General features: G+C 30.3%; 4 protein-coding genes across 5 annotated transcripts in view; all 4 read left to right on the top strand.

Moving 5' to 3' along the window:
* LOC123291107 overlaps positions 1 to 21,004 on the top strand; it is an 827,916-nt gene that overhangs the window by 167,369 nt on the left and 639,543 nt on the right. The window lies entirely within an intron of this gene.
* LOC123291111 lies at positions 4,171 to 6,104 on the top strand. Its single transcript, XM_044871568.1, has 2 exons — positions 4,171 to 4,352; positions 5,872 to 6,104. The coding sequence occupies exons 1-2, from the start codon at positions 4,217 to 4,219 to the stop codon at positions 6,072 to 6,074; spliced, it is 339 nt and encodes a 112-aa protein (XP_044727503.1). The 5' UTR covers positions 4,171 to 4,216; the 3' UTR covers positions 6,075 to 6,104.
* On the top strand, positions 9,962 to 12,660 carry LOC123290851. Its single transcript, XM_044871200.1, has 2 exons — positions 9,962 to 10,123; positions 12,434 to 12,660. Exons 1-2 carry the CDS (start codon positions 9,988 to 9,990, stop codon positions 12,658 to 12,660), a joined length of 363 nt encoding a protein of 120 aa, XP_044727135.1. The 5' UTR covers positions 9,962 to 9,987.
* LOC123290841 lies at positions 15,847 to 16,928 on the top strand. The gene is made up of 2 exons (XM_044871189.1): positions 15,847 to 16,028; positions 16,690 to 16,928. Exons 1-2 carry the CDS (start codon positions 15,893 to 15,895, stop codon positions 16,926 to 16,928), a joined length of 375 nt encoding a protein of 124 aa, XP_044727124.1. The 5' UTR covers positions 15,847 to 15,892.

Raw genomic sequence — 21,004 nt, 5'->3', positions numbered from 1 at the left:
AGTGTGCTGATTATTATACGTTTTATAATCCACACTCATTTTTAATGAATAATATTGGATAATTTAAGCTTGGCAATAAAAGTGAAAGTACAGCGGCGATCTTTATCGTTTTGGAGAAAATGGACACAAAAGATTTTTCCTAAGTTGCACCCTCACGAGTAAACAGTGATGTTTACGAAAGAATGATTCAAATAAAAGTTGTTAATTTTTTTTATAAGCAATAACTTTTACATTTAAACTTTTTTGTCTATCTCTTACGGTTTTCAAGATGGGTAGGATCTTTTTCATTTGATTCAATGAGCAAAAAAATTCCAATTTAAAATTGTCATATCTCGGTCAACTTTGAAGCTAGAGAGGCGAAAAAAAAAAAACGAAAATGTGCACAAATACTTCAGCTAAAACTTTGATTTGAATTTTTTATTTATTTGAGGCATAGTATTTTTGTTTGCCTTATCTCACTCGGCTACTGAGTTGGCCACCTAAATTAAGAAAGTGAGTTGAAACTTTATCTGAGCTATGAGGTAATATTAAGGAAGCGCCTTCCAACCGTTTTAATTTCCGAACGACGGCGAGAGTTTTGTACTTGACCAGTATGTATACTCAGTGTCTCAAAAAATGCACGTATTACATACAGTATCAGACAGTACTATAGTAATCCGTTCATTTTTTGTGACACTGAGTGTATGTATGTTAATCTGTTCCCTCATAACTTCTCAACTACTCATAATTTGACAAATGAGGTATCGTTGTAAGGAATATGGCGCTTTTAAAGGGACATAAAGTCCTGAAGTGAAAACAAATTTTAATTTAATGATACCCTTTTAGGTGTAAAATGAAAGAGAGTAATTTTACATATTGTTATACTCTATCATTAATAAATATAAGCCCGAAATAGATTAAATAAAGTTCAAAAATAAAAGGCGTTACAATTAAAAATAACTTCAACCCGTTTGACATTGGCTACATACAATATGGCGGCTATTTTAAAATTTGACTAAAAAAAAAAATTTTAAAGATAGGCAACTTATTATACTTAAGTACAGATTTACTAAGTTAGTTTGGGTAAGTTGTTAATTTTAAGGTATTCCGTATAGCAAATGGCCAGCTGATAATTTAATGTTTTACCAGATTCTTAGAATAACAAAATAATATCAAATTATGGTATATTTGTTTTCCCTGTAGGGCTTTTTTGCATAGTTTTCGTGGATAGTTTTAAAGATGCATGGATTTCACTTTAAGCGGTTGGTTTTTTCGTAAATATTTTACCAGTTACTTAGAGCATACAGACAACTAATTTGCATATACAATTTAACCTCGAGAACTCGAACCTCATGGGAAATGGGAAATGTAAAAAAACTCGAGTTAATGAGTTTTCGACTTAATAAGTAGGTCGATATACAGAGAATTTAAATGCAAAAGTTTCGACTTATAGAGTCGTGATCTTAATAAAATACACAGTTTTATGGTTCATATAAAATTGTATGGTTAATATTATTTATTGAAACAAATTACCTACATATAATTAGTGAAGTCATCATATTTATAAATTTGTATGTTCCAGTGATTTGGAAAATTCTTCGTCTTTTCTTCTGTAGGAGAGACCCTGATACACTGATGTTTTTATCACGACAATGCTTAAACCAGATGAGTACGCATTCCTCGACGTCACGAATCTCATCTTGTCCTTGTCGTATTTGCAAGGCTAGCTGAATATTTCGCCAATTTTCTAAATTATCGTAGACTAAATGCTTGGTGGTATTTCATATAGACCGGCCACGTATTTTTCCCATACGCCACTTTTTACGGAATTGATAACCTCGAATTTTGCACAAAGAATGAAAGTTGTTAACTTTCTTTTGATACTCTTGTTATTGTTAGTTAATGGCCAAATAAGTATTGATCAATAATTTTAATTGACATAATAAAAATGACATTTGAAAAAACAAGGTTAACCAATTTTTTCATTCATTGTACGTGTACAAGGCATAAACAAGAGAGTGTTCAAGTAAGACGTCACTATATTCGACTTACAGACAGAGTCTGCTTTTTGAAATTCGAGTTATAGAGTATAAATATGCACTATCAATAACACACAGGAAAATAATATTTTGTTCGAGATACAGAGTCTAAGTAATTTGAGATCCCGCTTATTTAGGAGTTCAGCGGAAGGGAATGGCATTTTTATCGACTTACTGAAGATTACGACTTAACGGGGTTCGAGTTGTCGAGATTCCACTATAAGCATTTTTTGATTCATTTTGATCAATTCCATTTTTGGTGTAGTCTTAACAAAATAGGGGGGGATAGCGTGACGTCAATCCTTCCATCTTTAATCAGTGATTTCTGCTAAACGGTTTGAGTACCAAAATCGGTAACAGTGAAACTAAAGCGCACATAAATAGCACTAAGTTTTAGGGACAGATCCGATTTGAATTGTGGCAGTGGGGGAGGGGCATGCATAGGTTTCAGTGTAAACGGTTGACTTTTTCGTAAATGTTTTACCGGATTCTGGGAGCACATAAGCAGTAAAAAATGTTCATATATTCACTTTTGGTTGGCGCAGTCTGCACAAAGTGGAAGGGCTAGCTCCCACTTGTGACTTGACTTGTGAAGTGACTTCAACCTAGCCATCCACCTTCAATCGTTGACTCCTGCTAAACGGATTGAGCAACAAAACTCGGAATAGAGCATCTAATTAGTTTATTCATAAATTTATTATTAAATAAATATCAATAACTTTTAAGGGTTGAGCAGATTTGGATTATGATGGTGGGGGGAAAGGTGACATGGGTCACAGTATGAGGCTGAAGAGTGACCCAAGCGTTGAATCTCTGCTTCTCACCAGATTATTTAGTTTAGTTAAAAACTTTAGTCAAAAATATTTGTTAAATTTTTCCTAAAAATTGCAATTAATATACATCTGCAAAATTGTTTTGGTTTTAAACCGGTTCCTATCGAACAATAATTTCCAACTCTGTAATTATTTACAATAAACAATATCAAAAATGTTTTGACCTATAATTACGTTAATAATAGTATTATTAAATCTCAAAAAAATAATTCATAAGAGAAAAAAAACTATATCTAGATAGCAATTTTGTTATTATACTTATAATTAATTTAAGTATAAACTTATTTAAGTATTTTTAACGCTACGCAACCTCTATATAATTGTAATGCTAGAGACTATAATTGTAATGCTGGGATTAACAGTCTGGTCCTCTTCTACCATATTCCAGCTATTTCATAGCGCGCCATAATTCTTTATTGGTTTATCCACTCCAATAGCTAAAATATTGCTGATACAAAAAAAATTGATTTAGATTGCCATACTCTCACTTGGGGATCCCTAGGAATACCTATGATTATTGACTTTTTTTACCCGACTGTCAAGGAGTGCTTATGCTTTTCGCACGTATTTTGTATGTTTGTATGAATATGTTATATGTATATATATTTATTTGTAAATTTCTTTATTACCTCGTACCTTCCAAACGGCACAATGGATTTCCACATTTAAGGTATCATTATATTTGTCTCAAAAGCCCCAGTGCTAGTAGATAGTTGTTTGAAAAACAGAACAAAGTGGCGGATTTTTGGAGCCAAAAAGTAATATGTTTGAATACTTAAACATTTTCGTCAAACTTCATTCCCATTGTTTGAAGAATTTCATTTATTTGGTCCAAGAAAAAATTATTATTTATTTACACCAAGTATTACAAAATATCATATATGCATATCTAAGCTCTTGATACTTCCTACAAGTAAATAGCTTCCTTCAATATCATTTCGAAGCCAACAATGAATTATACTTCGATGGAAAAATTATTATTATTTTGGTATAGGCCCAAAAAAGCAATCTGAGCTGGATTGGTGAATATATTCTGTTATGTATTTTTCTACTGAAATTAAACCTGAATAATATTCTGAAGAATCTATTTAACGGACGTCATCCAAATACTTGTTATTATGCCTGCGTTCTTCTTCTGGGACTCATCATTTTTTCATAGGATAAAGAGTCTGTAGATGGAGGTAAAAAGTACATTAGATTTTTTATCTAATCTAGATACAAATCGGCGATGTATGATCTAATACTTGTTACAGTGAATTGACTTTGAAAACATTATAAAAAGCATTCATTGTATGAATTTGAAAATAGTTTGGGTATTACTAACAGTCTTTCCAGTGATTACAAGCAAAAGCATTAAAAATAATAATGAAATTTGTTTTATTTACATTATTTATAACAATTACAATAGTAAATATTGTTAATTGTCATGAAGAATCAATTCAAAATCATGAGCCATTAAGTATACAAGAATCAAAACAGGATAATCTTCAACCAGCTTTAGGTAAGAATGATATTTATTTAAAAAAAATATATTTTTAGTGTTCAATGTCCTCCTTAAACTTGTAAGGCATTATGCTCGTTTTCATAATGAATGGTTTTTTGACAATCGTAAAATGAATGTGTGGAGTATAGTTTATTTTTGAGAATTCGGCGTTTTTAATTTCAATTTGGTATGCAACCTGTTATGAAAATTTTAACAAAACTTTATTATGAAAAAAGTGGCTTTAAAGAAAAAATTTACCTTCAAATGTAATGTTATTTTGTTTAAACAGAAGCTTAATTAAACAATGAAAAGGAAAAAGTAAATTAATATTAAATATTTATTTTAAACTAATAACACAATGAATAAGCCGGAACAAAATGTCGATAGTAGAAAAGTTGGGGAACAGATTTTAATGAAACTTTTTGTAAATTATTAATAGGTGGGCATAACACCTCAGTGGGGGTGATATTGTGCCATTGTGCCATGTTTCGCTAAGAATTTGTGCCACTTTGAAATACTAAATTTTATATTCAGAGAATTAAATCAAGATATTAGTAGTTTCTAGAGATTATATTCAGAAAAAGAAAATTTAATTTTTAGTAACTGGCAAAAATGGCACGATTTTTAGAATACGTGACAGAGTCTGTGTAATCAGACAACAAATTCGTATTCAGCGACCAAAAATACCTACTAGATAAAATTTTAAGCCAAAATAAGCATTTTAAAAAAAAACTTTGAGCTGTGACTAGGATAAGTTACTTGAATCTTACTCCGAAGCAATCGTTAGCTGAGCGGTCCTATAAACACGTTACAAAAGGTTTCATTAAAATCGGTACTGTTCTTTTCCAGTTTATCTCGGCTTAACTGTACTATTAATAGTTTTATCAATAATTCTTTTACTGTGAGCAATTACTTTTGGTCCATGCCAATTATTTGCGTTTGAATGGCGTTTACTTCAGAAAGTAAGGTTAATACTGTTTAAAAATGCTATAATTAGGTGTAAAAAAATATTTGAAATAGAGAGTTATTTTGAGATATTTAAACGTAGACCTTTTGGCACTCTCTGTTAATGACGTTTTAATATGTGAGCTGTCAGTTGGTGACAGTTTAACGTACTGTTTACTAGAGGTGTAATACCGACGGACTTAGTATATATCCATGGTACTACCATACAAAAAAAGTAATTAATACCACACCGTATGTCAAAAAGTCTGGCAAGCCACATACAATGACGTCACTTCCGTTTTAGTAGTTTCTCTCATTGAACTTTTACTTTTATTAAATAATTTTAAGTAATTAAAAGCATATTAATTACTAAAATAATGGTTTAGTTCAAATATCCAGCCAATAAAGTTAAGGCAAAAAAATATTTGAACCAAATTTTAATTTCATGAATATTCCCTATTACACACAAGAAACTAATGGTGTAAGTAATTGTTGCACAGTAGTTTCTACAATTTTAATAGATGGCAGGCTATTTTCATGTGTAAACACTTCATTCGGCTTGTATCTATATTAAAATTATTTTTGTTTTCAGATTCTAAAGATGTTCTTCTTAAACGTTTAACACGTACATTCCAAAAAGGAGGAGGATATTCTGGAGGATGTAATACTTGTCAAGTTCCTGTACAACAACCAGTATGTAATACATGTGGAGGTGGGGGTGGTGGTAGCAGAAGCTATTCACAAGCTTCATCTCAAGCATCATCTTCATCAAGTTCATATGGAAAAAAGAAATAAATTTACAGAATTCATATTTTACTAGTTTGTTTAAAATAAAATTGTTTATAATAATCATTTATTGAGTTGATTTTTGGAAGCTTTATGATCGGTTGTCCTTTAAACGAGATAGAAATCTCTTCTTTAAATTAATATGGGATTTTTTATTACTCAATTGGGGTTTTGTATGTTCAAGTGAGATTTTTATAATTGATAACTTCTCGTTGGCATAGAGACTTCAAATTTGGACATAGCTCAGAAGTGAATAACAACACATTCACCTAACCCTAAACAATAGGGAAACAAATTTTTTTTTTAATGTATCATATTTTTATAACGAACTAAAAAGTATAAAATAATGAATAGATATTAAAATACTTGCAAGATTGAAAACGAAAAACATGACGCATGCAATATATAACTGTAAAAAGTGTAGTTTCTGCTGCACTCGCCCCATGTTTTTCGTTTACAATCTTACAAGTATTTTAATAGATATTTAAAATTTTATAATTTTTAATCCGTTATATAAGCATGGACCAACGTTAAAAATTTTCTTTCTTTTTATTTTAATTCAAAACTCCCACCAAAGCATTTAAGTATTAAATGTTGGCTACTTAAAATATCCAGGCCTCCTAATTTTTATTTTGAAAATGGTGAAATGTCTCCATTATAACCCACTCAATTAGGGTAAGTCTAAGGCCGCGCCACGTCAGGTCAAGCCATCATTAAAGCCATTCTGAACAACTTAGGGAAATTTAAATATCCTTTAGTGATATTTGCTTGAATCTAAAAAAGTTAACTCAGTTCATTGGTCGTGCGGTCTAAATCGTCGGAACGTTCGGCTACTAACTGAGCCATTATAATTAATGGAACGGTAAAATTGATCACACTGTCGCCGCTTGGATAAGAAGGAAGTAACCAACAACACCCTTATTATATAAATTTAATTGTATTTTGGATGTGGTTTAAAATAAAAGTAAATAAAGATTAAAAAATATTGATGTCTGATATCTGCAATACAATTATGAGTGTATTTAAATAAAACTAATTGACCGGTACAAGATTATCGCATCCCCAAGTAAGTAAGTATAGACATTCGATCTTCGCTTCAATGCAATGTACATCTTTGAAAATTTGGTTTTCGATTAAAATAAAGGCTCCTTTTTCAAATTGGCGGAATTGGCGATCAAAATTTCACTTTCACAAATTAACAAAATGGGTAAGAATAAACCCACTCGCATTCAATAATTTTCTAAAAAATGTAACAAATCCAACAACCCGAAAGATGTTTTGTCTTTCGACCATAGCAAGTCGGATAACACCATTATCTACTGAATCTATGTCACAGGTTGGCCTAAAAGCCACAATATAGCTATTGAAAACACCGAATAATGAATGGTTTTATTCGACTCTTCATGGTCGAAATATGCGGGGCTTATAAAAGTGCAAGTAAAATTTTGAATTGTTTTCGATTTTCAAAAAAGTAAATTGGAAAAAAATAGATATATAACGTATTCTGAAAACAAAGAATTAAGACAATTTTCAATAATAAGAACAAATTTTTTACTTAAAAACTTAAAAAATCTTAATTTAAATTACCTGTTGCTCAGCAACAAGGAATGAAAAGTGGCTCTGTTTGACCGACTTCCCATACATTATGTTTGACAAATAGTCCAGTTCCTTGGAGTTTTGACTTCCGATTTCCGTAAAAGTGAATGAATTTATACGGTCGATGTGGAATTGTGTTTTTTTATATTATGAAATGATATTTACAAAATTTAAAAAAAAAAAAACCGACGAATATTTCGGGTACGGAACTTTAATCTCGCACTTGAAACATAGGCTAAGAACACTCCATACAAATTACATTTTCCGTTATAGCTCTCTCGAAACTGAACCGATTTCGATGATCGTCGCCTCTTTTTAAGTTGTTTCAGGTACGGAACCCTAAACTCGCACTTGAAAAATAACTAAGAACGCTCTTCGTTAAATTACCTTTCAAACAAACAAAAAATCAAAATCGGTTCATTAGTTTTGGAGCTACGATGCCACAAGCAGGTACACATGGCGATCAAACTTATAACACGTGTCTTCGGTGGTTAAAAATCGAGAGACAATTTTTGAAGAGGTAAGCTTTTTCATATATATTATTAGCTAAACATTCTATATATTTTTTTACTTTTCATTCACTATCTCGGGTATCCCAGCTTTTTATGTTTTTAAAACTCCAAAGGCTTCACTGAATAGTTTTTTGACTTCAAATGTTTAACATGTTTTTAGATCAGGATTTAGTTATATTGGCTGTCCACGCAGGACACAGTTAGGCTATAGAACCCATTGTGATACCACATAAGTGTTTTACCACCTTTCCGCTGATAATTTCATTTATCACCTCAATTTCAGAGGCTGAGTGCAATTTCTTCATGCATATACCATGCACTACACCAACCCATCACAATTATAATTAAATTATTTTTGTTGCGACGGCGGGAATCGAATACGCTACCCTAAGTATACCGCAGACAGAATTGGTTAGACCTTAGCCAACTCAGCTAATAGGAAGACTAAGACTTCTACGAAAACGTTGATAAAGATGATTTTGTCCATCAAAATATGAAACTGAGCTATCTGATTAATAATTTTTATAATATCCATGTTATTCAATGGTAATTCAAAGCATTTTTTCTGATATTATAGGTAATCATTAATATTAGTATTTTAGAATAAATTTATAATGGAGAGTAGTGAATTTCTTAGAATTTATGAAACTGATGACGCCGTTTAGCCGCAACCACCAAGTGAAAAACCATACGATATTTAAAACTTTATTTATATACTAAAAATTGTAGGGGAAAACAATATCATAAATTCAACCTCAATATACTGATTTATAAAAGATAAATAGTTCTGAGAGTTTCCAAAGTTGTCTTATTACACCATCAGTAATAAAAGTCTTTATTATTATTTATTTTACTTTAACAGAAGACAATTTTAATTTTATAGATACGTCGAATTTTATTAAATACCTTGAACTTTGAAAGAATCGGGTTATTTAAAAATATTCAAATATTTTCGGTAATTTAAACCGTTGTTCGCTCCACGAAAAAGAACTTACTCAGGATCATCTATAGCTTAATCGAGACCTTATAATTTCTACCTCCTATACGGGTGCCAACAAAATACTTGTATTTTCAAGTATATACTGATTGGCGATACCCACAATACTTCTGGTAGATAGGCCTATTCAGTACTCTAATACAGGCATGAGCGAGTTATTTTAACTCGAAATCACCATTGCTATAACTTTATAGTGTGCCATAAACTTTATTGTGTGTCTCTTTATTCAAATCCGCAATTCTCATAGAGGAGGAAGCGAGAAGGATATAAGACTCTTCTACCTCTCAGTTTCGCTAATAGTAATGAGATAAGAAGAAAAAAAATGTTGTCTCTGTGTCTTTCTCGTATTTTTTGTTGCCACTGCACTGGTTAGGTTGTCACTGTCGAATGCTTTTGCTCGTATTTTAGATGGAAAAGTCTAAGGGACTTCTCGAAGCCACGTTTGCCCATACCTGCTCTTATATTTCTTATACTAACATAGATACTACTGTGTCTGTCTCTTTACCATACTAACATTGTAGTAAACGCCATGCATTTATTACCATGTACAAGTTTTAATAGTAAATAATAAAAATAAGAATATGTATATTACCAAAGAATTACATAGAATGTTTCAACGGTCTCTATATAGAGGTAATAGGTGTGTTAGAATTTTTATCTATTCTCGATACAAATCGGCGATGTATGATCTAATGCTTATGGCAATTAAATGACTTGAAAAACATTATAAAAAGCTTGCATTGTGTGAATTTGAAAATAGTTATAGTTTTTCTATCATTTTATCCAGTGATTACTAACAAAATCTTTTAGAACAATAATGAAATTGATTTTTTTGACATTATTTATCACAATTACAATAGTAAATATTGTTAATTGTCATGAAGGATCAATTGAAAGTAATGATCCATTAAGTATTCAAGAAACAAAACAGGATAATCTTCAACTAACTATAGGTAAGCATGTTTCAAATATTTTTTGGTGTTCACTGTCCTTGTTAATAATAAATAGAAAATAGTTAAAAAGTTCACAAAGGAAATATTCAGATTCACGGGCTTAAATGTAGTATCACGGCGGTAATTTATGTTTGATTTCAATTCAATATTTGATAACAGAAAGTCGGATTTTTATTTTATGTATGTGAAATATATTCCGCGTAAACATATGCTTGCACATGGGATAACTTTTTCTGAATTCTGAATATAATGACGAAAACACTTAAATTAATTTGAGGAGTTGGTTCTTGTTATAATTTTGGCATTTTTGAATTTCAACTTTTTAAGCAGCCTGTAGTCGAAATATACTTCATGAAAATCATGAAAAAAGAGAATAATAATAAAAAAGTGACTTTGGCAAAATAAATTCATTGCAGTAAATTTTAAGTATCTAATAACTTTATGTCACCACAAATATAGAATAAATTTTTTCCTGCAAAAAAAGAAAATAATTTATTTCCAATTACAAAATTTTAATTTAAAAACGCGACAAATTTTGTTTCGTTAAATATACAATATTTGTATGCCTATAACTTTGCTATTCTATAACTATTTGTGGCTCCAACAAGGCTCATTTGCAGGGGTAAAAAGGTGCGAGTAAAGAAACGATAATGGTCGATGTCTTGTCATAGCAATCTGAAATTCAAGGCTATTTTTAAACGACTTAAAAAAGGAGGAGGTTTTTAATTCGACTGTATTTTTTTTCTTTTAATGTTTCTTACCTTAGAACTTTCGACTGGGTGAATCGTTTTTGATTATTGTTTTATATTTAATAGAATTTCTTACCGTGTGGTCTCATTTCAATTTGGCCCAGTTCTGACAGTTACATTCATGAGAAAGCCATATAAGTCTTAAATTTGCATTAAATATGTGCGCGATAAATGGGCGAATGATTCAATATCACGCCAACCGATTTTGATTTTTCTTTTTTTAGTGACAAATAAGTTAGTCTAATTCTACTATTTAAAACAAAAATCGACTTAAAACAAAAAAACTATTTCAAAACTAATATGTACTAAAAAGTAAATAAATAACGATAATATAATGTAGTTATAATTATTGTTATTTTTGGGTCGGTGTCAGCTAAGTTAATGTAGCAAACTGTTCTGTCACAGTTGTTTTCCTGGCAGACACCGCCTTCAAAATAAAAATAATTGTAACTATATTATGTAACAATTTTTTTACTTTTTAGTTCATACTATATTGTTTTGGAATAGTTTTTTTTTTTCTGTTAAATTTTTTTTTTTTAAGTAAAAAAGTTCAATTTTAGTTTTGACGCACTGAACGTGTCACTCCTCTTTAATAAACTTTTTACTTTTTAAAAAGCTTCATTTTTTCCACGAATTTGATCAGTGTTTATTTTCCATACCATTTTTCATAGTCAAAAAATGAGAGATTCTGTAAGCTGTGACTAAATAAAATATGACATTAAATTCCAACACCTCCAAAAATATTAAAATACGAAAAACTTATAGACGATTACTTCGAAGAACGTAAAATTCGATAGAAAAGTCCCAAAAAAAAAACGTATTTTGGACTTTATTCGAGTAAAATGGAATTTTGTATCAAAACTTATATATTCAAAAATATATATATAACTCCTCATTTCCTTTTACAAATAGTCTTGTATTGGGCCTGGAGGTGTAACGAGATAGCGCATCTTCAAGCTCACTTTTTACCTTTAAAATGGTACTTGTTTACGCTATAGTTGATCCTAAAAGAATCAAGGATAACAAACTTACATACCTGAAATCAAGAGTATTTTTGACTATAAAAAAAAAATTGTAATATAAACGCAGTATAATTTAATAAAAGAAAAAAAATTGTAGATCTTTATTTTTGCGAAGTATAAATACTGTTAATAATAATCATTTTATTATGAGCAATTTCTTTCTGTCGACACAAAATAATTCATAAAAAAGGATATGGCTGATATTACTTCCAAAAGATAAGGTAATAGGGAATATTTATGAAATTTTTTTTCACATTTCTTCATAAAGTGTGAAAAAAACGTAAATGAGATTACAAAAAGTGAAATTAAAATTGAAATCGGCCAAGACATGCAGATGATATAAGAGTTTTATACTACTAATTAGGCAGGTGTTAGACAGAGAAATCGGACATGGTATTTTGCTAGAAATAAATTTTTGATGGCTTTTATCTTGTTTGTTTTTATAGTTATTCGAATTTTTCTTGTTACATAAACAAGCTTTTATTAAGGCAAGAAAAAAAAAATTAATTAAGGCTGATTATAACTATGTTGGTTTGCAGATTCCAAAAATGTTCTTCTAACACGTTTAACACGTTCACATCATGGTAAAGGAGGAGGTTATTCTTCATGTAGTACTTGCGGAGGTCAAGTTTATAAGCCTCAAGTACAGCAAGGAGGAGGGTGTACTACCTGTGGAGGAGGAGGTGGAGGTAGCGGAAGCTTTTCACAATCTTCATCTCAATCATCCTCTGGATCATTTTCAGGAGGAAATGGTAAAAAGAAATAATTTTATATTTTAAGAATTAATATTGTAATAGTTTGTTTAAAATAAAATTATTATAAATAACAGTTCATCGAATTAATTTTTGAACCTTTTTGATCCAATGTACTATAAACGAGATTGAAACCTCTTCGTTTATGTTCATTAACTACACCAACAAAATCATTTAGCTACTGGATCTACGAGCCCAGCGAAAATTTTTTATATCCATGTTATATATATGGCTATTTAAATTACCCAGAAGTACTAAAAACGGAACGACTTTTCAACATAACTACTCTCATTATATGCCACATAATTGGTGTACGTCTAGGCCAGTAAGGCTATGCAGGTCATTTTTAAAGTCATTTTAAAGAACTTTGAAATTATTAATTTTAAAAAGTTGCCTCTGGCCCTAGACCTATCAAACAGTTAGACTCCACAATATATTTGTTAGGATAATTAAATAATACAAGTAGGTACCTGGATAAACCCGAAGTTAGTATCCGGCCTTCGCTTCGCTTTTTAATACTACATAGTGCAGTTCTGTGTAAGTCTAGGGCCCTACCATTATTAAAGTCAGTTTAATAACTAACGAAAATTTTCGAGACCTTGAACTTTTCTTTTATGGGACCCGGCATATATTTAGTCGCAATATTATCACGAACATCTAAAATTAAATTTAAAAATGAGAGCAGTGAACTTTTCAGAATTTAAAAGAATGGTGATGCCGCAATAACAAAATGAACAACCACAGGATGTATAGCAACATACATATTACCAAGTACGTCTTTTGTGGCATTTAATACGATACAAAATGGGGAAATCAATGTCGTAAGTTCACCTTCAATGTACAGACTACACTCAATGGAAAATATCGCTGTGAGAGATATATTAAAGCTAAAAAGTTAAAAAAAATAACATTTTCCCAAGATTAGCATCATTTCGACCCTTAACACAACAAAGCGGTAAAATCAAGAAAGTATATGGTTTCGATTAATCTATAGATGCTCTCGAGTCAATTTTTTTATTGGAGGCCAAACGGTTAAAATTATCGAAATATTTGAATATTTTCTAAGTAGTCCGATTTTTTTAAGAAGGAATTTTAAAAACCAAATATGTAATAAAATTCGGTATTACTACAAAATAATATTTTTAAAACGATGCAGTTTTTCATTAAATCATTTCTATTATTTTATCTTATATATTTCTCTTGTCTGTTTTTTTTGTCGGTCCGCGAGGTCTTTCTTATATCATTATGAAATTTCATAATTTACCTCATTTTGGATCTTATCATACCGGGTGACGACGAAAATTAAACCAAAGGTCTAAAAATGTACCGCTTCTCTTAAATTTGAGACTTAAAATCATTTAGTAGCCCTTGAATGTATGCGTCGATTTTTCGATACGTATCGAAGTCGATATCGTCGATCGGATCAGATATCTTCTTGAAACTGCAGCGTTTATACATATTTGATGCATTTGGTTCGCAGTATAAAATTTCCCACGGGTCGACTAGTTATCTTTATTCTTACATACCTACAGCTAACAACATTTCCCACCCCCTTTTATCAATAAATAGATTAAAGATAAAAATTAAATAATCACTTTTGAAAGAGACAGGTAAGTTCCTATATAATTACCGTTCTATTACATACTTAGCAAACACATTACTTAATTAAAATAGATTTTATTCTGGGAAATTTTATTATTGAAGGAAATTTTGTGCTCAACACCTGCTCATATCAAATTAGTGTACATTAAAACAATTTTTTGAATAAAATTGGTATTATATAACCATATCATAAAGTATTAAAATTTTGGGGGAATACTGTCTGTTTTTATCTATCCGTGGTACGATATATGTAAGATATTATATTATTATGTTAAATATCTACATGTAAAACTTTGGTTTTTTTGTACTTTTTTAATTTAATAGTAAAATATTATAATACGAGTTATGTAGTCTAATCTATGTAAAATTTTAAAAAAACTTCATATTTCTTAATTCAAACACAGGAATTATTAACTTGCATTCCTTAAAAGCTCGTGTCGCGCGACTTAAGGCACATTAACTTCATTACCCGATTGTCGAGTGATTATGTTTTTCACGCTGTTTCTTAAATGTATGTATGTATGCATGCACGCACGTATGTATATTTGTTTGTAAATTTCTTTATAACCTCGTATCTTCCAAACGATTCAATGGATTTCAACATTTAAGATATCATATTTGTCTCTGGCGAATTTGGGGAACGAAATATTAATACGTTAATTCAAAATAGATCACAAAAATTTTTAAGAGAAAGAAACAAGTTCAGTAGTTTACATAGCGACTTTAACAGTAAGGCCCCATTCAAATCTAGACGGAATCAAATCTTCCCAATAATGGGCCGCGACTGGTAATATCGCTATGTAAACTACTGGGCTTGTTTCTTTATTTTCAGATTTTATTTAACGCAGTAATGTTTTTAATTTCTATTTTATTTATTCTACAGACTAAAAAGCGCTATTTGGTAGAGTCTAATATTACAATCCTCTTATTATTGGATTATTATACTACCTACACTAAGATAGTTTCATCAAATTTATAAACTGCTTTATTGTTCTTAATTTTGTTTTTAAACCTTATCGAATTTCTAAAAATTAATGCAAACACTGTCTATACAGAGTACTTCATCAATCAACTCAGTTACGGGTTTTTCCTCTTGTTTTACTGTGAAGATGACAAGACAAAGAACCGAATCGAAAAATTTAAAAATTATTTTAATACAGCAAATTTTGAAAATGCTGTCTCTCGTTTACTTATCCACTCAAATAAAATAGTGAGATGACATTTAACGCGATTGTGAAACATCGTTTATTTTCTGGTGAAATTAAACCTGAGAAAGTGTTTTAACGGACGGAATGTTTTTTATGCCTGCGTTCTTTTTCTGGGTTTCATAAGCCTGTCAAAAGCAGATTTAAATAATTAATTTTAATTGTAGTAATATGATAGGTACAAGATAGTTGGTAATAATAATATGTTTGTTTACAATAAATTAAATATTATGCAAATTGAGTATCTATATAGAGGTAATAGGTATGTTACAATTTTTATCTTATCTAGAGACAAATCGGTGATGTATCATCTATTCATTATGACAATGAATTGACTTGAAAAACATTATAAAAAGCATACATCGTGTGAATTTGAAAATAGTCTGAGTTTTTCTAACAGTCAATCCAGTGATTACAAGCAAAAGCTTTAAGCACTATAATGAAGTTTGTTTTATTAACATTATTCATAACAATTACAATAGTAAATATTGTTAATTGTCATGAAGAAGCTCTTCAAAATAATGAACCATTACGTATTCAAGAAACAAAACAGGATAATCTACAACCAACGATAGGTAAAAATAATTATTAAATTTTAATAATTATAAAATCTAGTATCATGACGGAAATTTGTGTTTCATTTTAATTATTTGATAATATTTGATAAAGTCTGTTAATATTTCATATATGTGAAATATGTTCCGCGCAAATATATCCACATTGCATAAATTTTTATGAACATAATGACGGAAAAACTTTTATGGCAGGCAATGCTCGTGTTTTATCAGTGTTCGTTTTTTGACAAATGTTAAATTCATTCGTGGAGCGTGGTTTGTTGTTATGAACTTTGCTTTTTTGCATTTCAGCTTATAATCGAAATTAACTTAATAAAAGTCATAAAAAAAGTGACTTTGGAAGAAAGAAATGGTATCGACTTCGTTGAGGTTTCGATCAAAGCGTATTAACAGTAATATGACCCAAAAAAGAATTTCGTAACATTCGGTTAAGTCATTTCGAATCGGTCGAGTTTTTTTATTATTTTTATTTTTATTTATTTTAACTTCTATTATACTGGGAAGAGAAAGTTATTCGTGCGGACCCAAGGGTCGCACCAGAGTTAGGTACCCCATGGCTGGTTTATTACTCAACTCATTTGAATTTTACAAATGGAAAGTTATAGTCTTCCGCATACATTCAGCCTTAATACAGGCTGACAATAATTATTTTTGCTTTCAGATTCTAAAAATATTCTTCTTACACGTTTAACACGTACACATCATGGTCATGGAGAAAGTTATTCTTCATGTAGTACTTGTCAAGGTAATGTTCAGGAGCATAAACCTCAAAAACAACAAGGTGGAGAGTGTACTACATGTGGAGGAGGAGGCGGAGGTGGTGGTAGCGGAAGCTTTTCACAATCTTCATCTCAATCATCATCTGGATCATTTTCAGGAAGAAATGGAAAAAAGAAATAATTTTAAATTTAAGGAATTCATATTGTAATAGTTCATTTAAAATAAAATTGTTTATAATAACAGTTTATTCAATTGATTTTTGAAGCATTTTGATCCAGTGTACAATAAACGAGATGGGAACCCTTTTGTTTATTTTAAGTAACTACATAAAAGAAAGGATTTAGCTATACGATCCACGACCCCGGTGAAGATTTTTTATATCCATGTGTTATAGATGGATACTTAAAGTATCCAGAAGTAGAAAAAAAAATACTAATTTTTTTTTGAAAACAAAATTACACTCATTACAGTTGGTGTAAGATTAAGACCAAGCAATGCCAGATCATTATCAACGTCATTTTTAATAACGAAAGGATGTTTCTCTTTTATCGAACCCAGAAAACATATAGCTGTGCGAGATACCTAAAACTAATAAATATTTATTCAGGGCGATTATCAATTAAGTACATAAAGTTGGAAATGTAGTAGTCAAATATTACTTTGAACGTCAAAGAATTAATTTAAGAGTGAGAGTAATGAACGTTTTAGAATTTGCGAGAATGGTACTCTAAACCGCAACCACGTAATGAACAACCACACGATATTTATTAACATACATATTACCAAGATCAAGCAACAAACTTTTTGTGGCATTTAATACGCTTCTAAATCAGGAAAACAATGAATACTTCAATATACAGGCTAAAACAAAATAATCAGAAATAAATCACGGCATCATTGAGTGTTATGGAGAAAGTTAAAGGTAGATACTATTATGAAAAATACACTTTTTGTGTGCGAAATCAAACGCCAATTTACAAGTGAAAATATGAGTTAAAGCTACGCAATTTCGCTATGTAGGGGAGGAAAAAGTTTTCGTGATCCCGTGATTATATCAGTTTATATCAACAACTTTCCAAATTAGAGAACAATCTATTTTTTCATTAAATTTTACAATAATAGCTCACCCAACGGAAAAAATCGCAGTGAGAGGTATGTTAAAGTTAGAAAGTTAAAAAAATTAGCATTTTCCCCCAAATTTAACATATTTTCAACCCGCTACACAACAGTATGAGATTTCGATTAAGGTTTGGAGAGCCAAAATGGTCGAGCGGTCTAAGGCGTTTGTCTTAGAACGTTGGACTATTTAGACTTAGGTTGCGGATTCGAATTCAGGCAGCGGCACTGTAAGCAATTTATAATTAATGGGAGTTCAGAATTGATCACATTGTCGTCGCTTGGATAAGAACGAAGTAACCGTCTTCACCCACATCAAAAATGTAATTGTAAATATGTTTGTAGTTGAATAAATAAAGATTAACAAATAATGATGTGGGTGGCCTCTGTCATAAGGAATATGCCATAAAAACGGAGGTTAAACTCCCATTATTATTATTATTTGATTAAGCTATGAATGCCCAAGCGAATGAATATTCTTTAAGACCAAACTGTTTAAGTTATCGAAAATATTTGATAGTATTATTAGAATAATTTTCTTTAATGTTTTGATAACAAAAATTTTCGTCACATCTTTTTTTATTTTTACACCTAGAGTTTACAATATTTCCTCGCTTCTTTTATCAGTTAAAACAGAAAAAATATAAATTATCACTTCTAAAAGCCTCAGGCAAGTAACTTACTATACAATTAACCTTTTATTACACACTTAGAAAACACTTCAGTTAAATCAAAATAAATTGTATTCTGGGAAATTTTATTATTACTAAAGGAAAATTTCCGCTCAAAACCTGTTCACCATGTTAAGCAAATGTACATTATAACAATTTTTCGACTAAAAATGGTAATATATAACCTTAGAATAAAATAAAAACTTTGGAAGAACAAAAACACGTCTAGACTTTTTGAGAGCAAACATTTCTCAACAAATCGAAATAATATTCTGTTATTTATACATATAATTAATTTTAAAGGAAAAAAACCAAAACCAACAAATATGAACGCTACAGAACCACTATATACAGACTTTGAATATAGACGCTGTGTTTGTTGGTTCACAACAGAATTAATGTTAATCTTCCATAACGAACTGAAAAATGAACGCAATGAATAGAATTTATGTAGCACATCTTTATTTTCAAACCTTTAAATGTGTGCCTCTTTAGGCGGTTTCCGATGCTATTGAGCTACACGCAAAATTCTTGAAACTATTTGAGTTTAACCATTAATTATGATAAATATTGACGGTTGAAACAAAAACCTTCAATGCCACAGAGGCTTTTCGAGATCAAAATTCAAAGACATAGCTATATATACGCCTTCGAGTGCGTATTTGTAGTGTAATATGCACCTAACCAGAAAATTATGGTAAGACTTAATCTAGCTTTAAGCATGTATTCAACAAGCTCCTCTACAATGCAAAAAAATGGATTTATAGAGAGAGATACCTTGCATTTGTTTTACTACCTTTTCCGCTGATAATTGCATACCGCGCACATTGGTGATTTAAACTAAAGGTTAAACTTTTTACACTGACTTTTTTGTATAGGATTTATTTAGCCCGATATACCCTCTAAGGCGAGGGTTTTTTTAAATTATGTTTGAAACTTTGATCCTTATACCTCAAAAGTTCGTATTTTATGTTTTGTGCTCAAAGATTTTTGAACTATATAGAAGTATCAGAAGTCATAGTATCGGAGTTTTCGTCCGCCAGGCCTTCTTTAAAATGATACATTTAAAGAAGTTCCCTCACCAGTAATAGAAAAAAATAAATTAGTAGAAAATGATCCAAATTTTTAGTATGTTGCAGTTAACGATACATATTATTAAATCAAAAAAAAAATTGGGTATCTTATCGATCAATTAAGAGAGTAATTAATTAATTAAAAATGCACTAAATAACATAACATGATATGAGGATGATTATGTTATTTAGTGTATTTTTAATTAATAAAAGCTCTCTTAATTGATCGATAAGATACCCAAATTTTTTTTTGATTTAATAATATGTATCGTTAACTACAACATACTAAAAATTTGGATCATTTTCTACTAATTTATTTTTTTCTATTACTGGTGAGGGAACTTCCTTAACACTAAAATGATACAAGGACATATTTAATGAGTTTTAAGCTAGATTTTTCGAACAGAACGGTGACTTAGTTCAAATTTTTGTTTTTTGTTTTTTAAATCGATGCATGTTTGTCTGCCTATAATGTATATAGGTGCAACAAATACAGACGTAGAGCATAGTGTCTGAAAAACAACTTGGTGTCCTTGTTCCGAACCTATTCAATTATAGATACTAAACATAAAGTATTATTATACATATAAATCGAGACAACATTTTAGATATATAACACCCGACATTTTTTTAAAACTACAATTCGAATACAAAAGTGTTAAAACTTTACAAAAAGTAACTACGTTAACAGGAAGAGTGCATGTATAAACATTAGGTATCTAGTTTGAAGGCACATTATGATACCCTATATTTGTTTTACCACCTTTACGCTTATGCTCACAGTGCCTCAATTATTATGACAGTTTAAGGGTGTTTTTCGAAATATATATCAGTATACTGGCCAATGATAATGATGCCTTAAATTGACGCCATACTGATGATTCGTTCCGAAATACAATGGCCAGTACTAAATTTTAACTGTAATGTGTTATTGTTTAATTATTATTCCTCATATTCTAAAGCACACACGTTCGCCTAAATATTTATCGGTCACACTGTTCTCATCAGCACAATATGATTGCATAAAAGTACAATATGGTGCCTGATTCATGACGTCATTACTACTAGTAAGTATACTGATGTATATTTCGGAATGCGCCCTAATTAAAACTCCAAGTGCGTGTGTACCATACACTACCTACACCAGCCCATCACAACTATTGGTAAAATTTACTTTTGTTGTGACGGCGGGAATCGAACCCGCTAGATTAGGCATACTGTGCTCGGATAGTCGATTTTTTTTTGGCAGCTAAAAATGTTTTTAAGTGGCAACATTTCGTCTATTATGTAACGAACTGTATATAGAGGTAATAAATTTTTTTTTTTTATGATCTGTGTAATAATAGTCAAGCTAGGTTTTCATTTTTAATTGATTTAAATTGACTTGAAAATATTA

The sequence above is a fragment of the Chrysoperla carnea genome, chromosome 1 (assembly GCF_905475395.1).
Source record: "Chrysoperla carnea chromosome 1, inChrCarn1.1, whole genome shotgun sequence".
Lineage (NCBI taxonomy): Eukaryota > Metazoa > Arthropoda > Insecta > Neuroptera > Chrysopidae > Chrysoperla > Chrysoperla carnea.
The sequence above is the reverse complement of the archived record's forward strand: the minus strand, read 5'-3'. Positions and strand labels throughout refer to the sequence as shown.

What these genes read in the sequence shown, in the direction of transcription:
- LOC123290851 (XM_044871200.1), top strand. Translation starts at nt 9,988, where the DNA reads ATGAAATTGATTTTTTTGACATTATTTATCACAATTACAATAGTAAAT. An exon ending in TAATCTTCAACTAACTATAG is followed by an intron (nt 10,124 to 12,433) that starts GTAAGCATGTTT and finishes GTTGGTTTGCAG; the next exon opens with ATTCCAAAAATGTTCTTCTA.
- LOC123290841 (XM_044871189.1), top strand. Translation starts at nt 15,893, where the DNA reads ATGAAGTTTGTTTTATTAACATTATTCATAACAATTACAATAGTAAAT. An exon ending in TAATCTACAACCAACGATAG is followed by an intron (nt 16,029 to 16,689) that starts GTAAAAATAATT and finishes TTTTGCTTTCAG; the next exon opens with ATTCTAAAAATATTCTTCTT.
- LOC123291111 (XM_044871568.1), top strand. Translation starts at nt 4,217, where the DNA reads ATGAAATTTGTTTTATTTACATTATTTATAACAATTACAATAGTAAAT. An exon ending in TAATCTTCAACCAGCTTTAG is followed by an intron (nt 4,353 to 5,871) that starts GTAAGAATGATA and finishes TTTTGTTTTCAG; the next exon opens with ATTCTAAAGATGTTCTTCTT.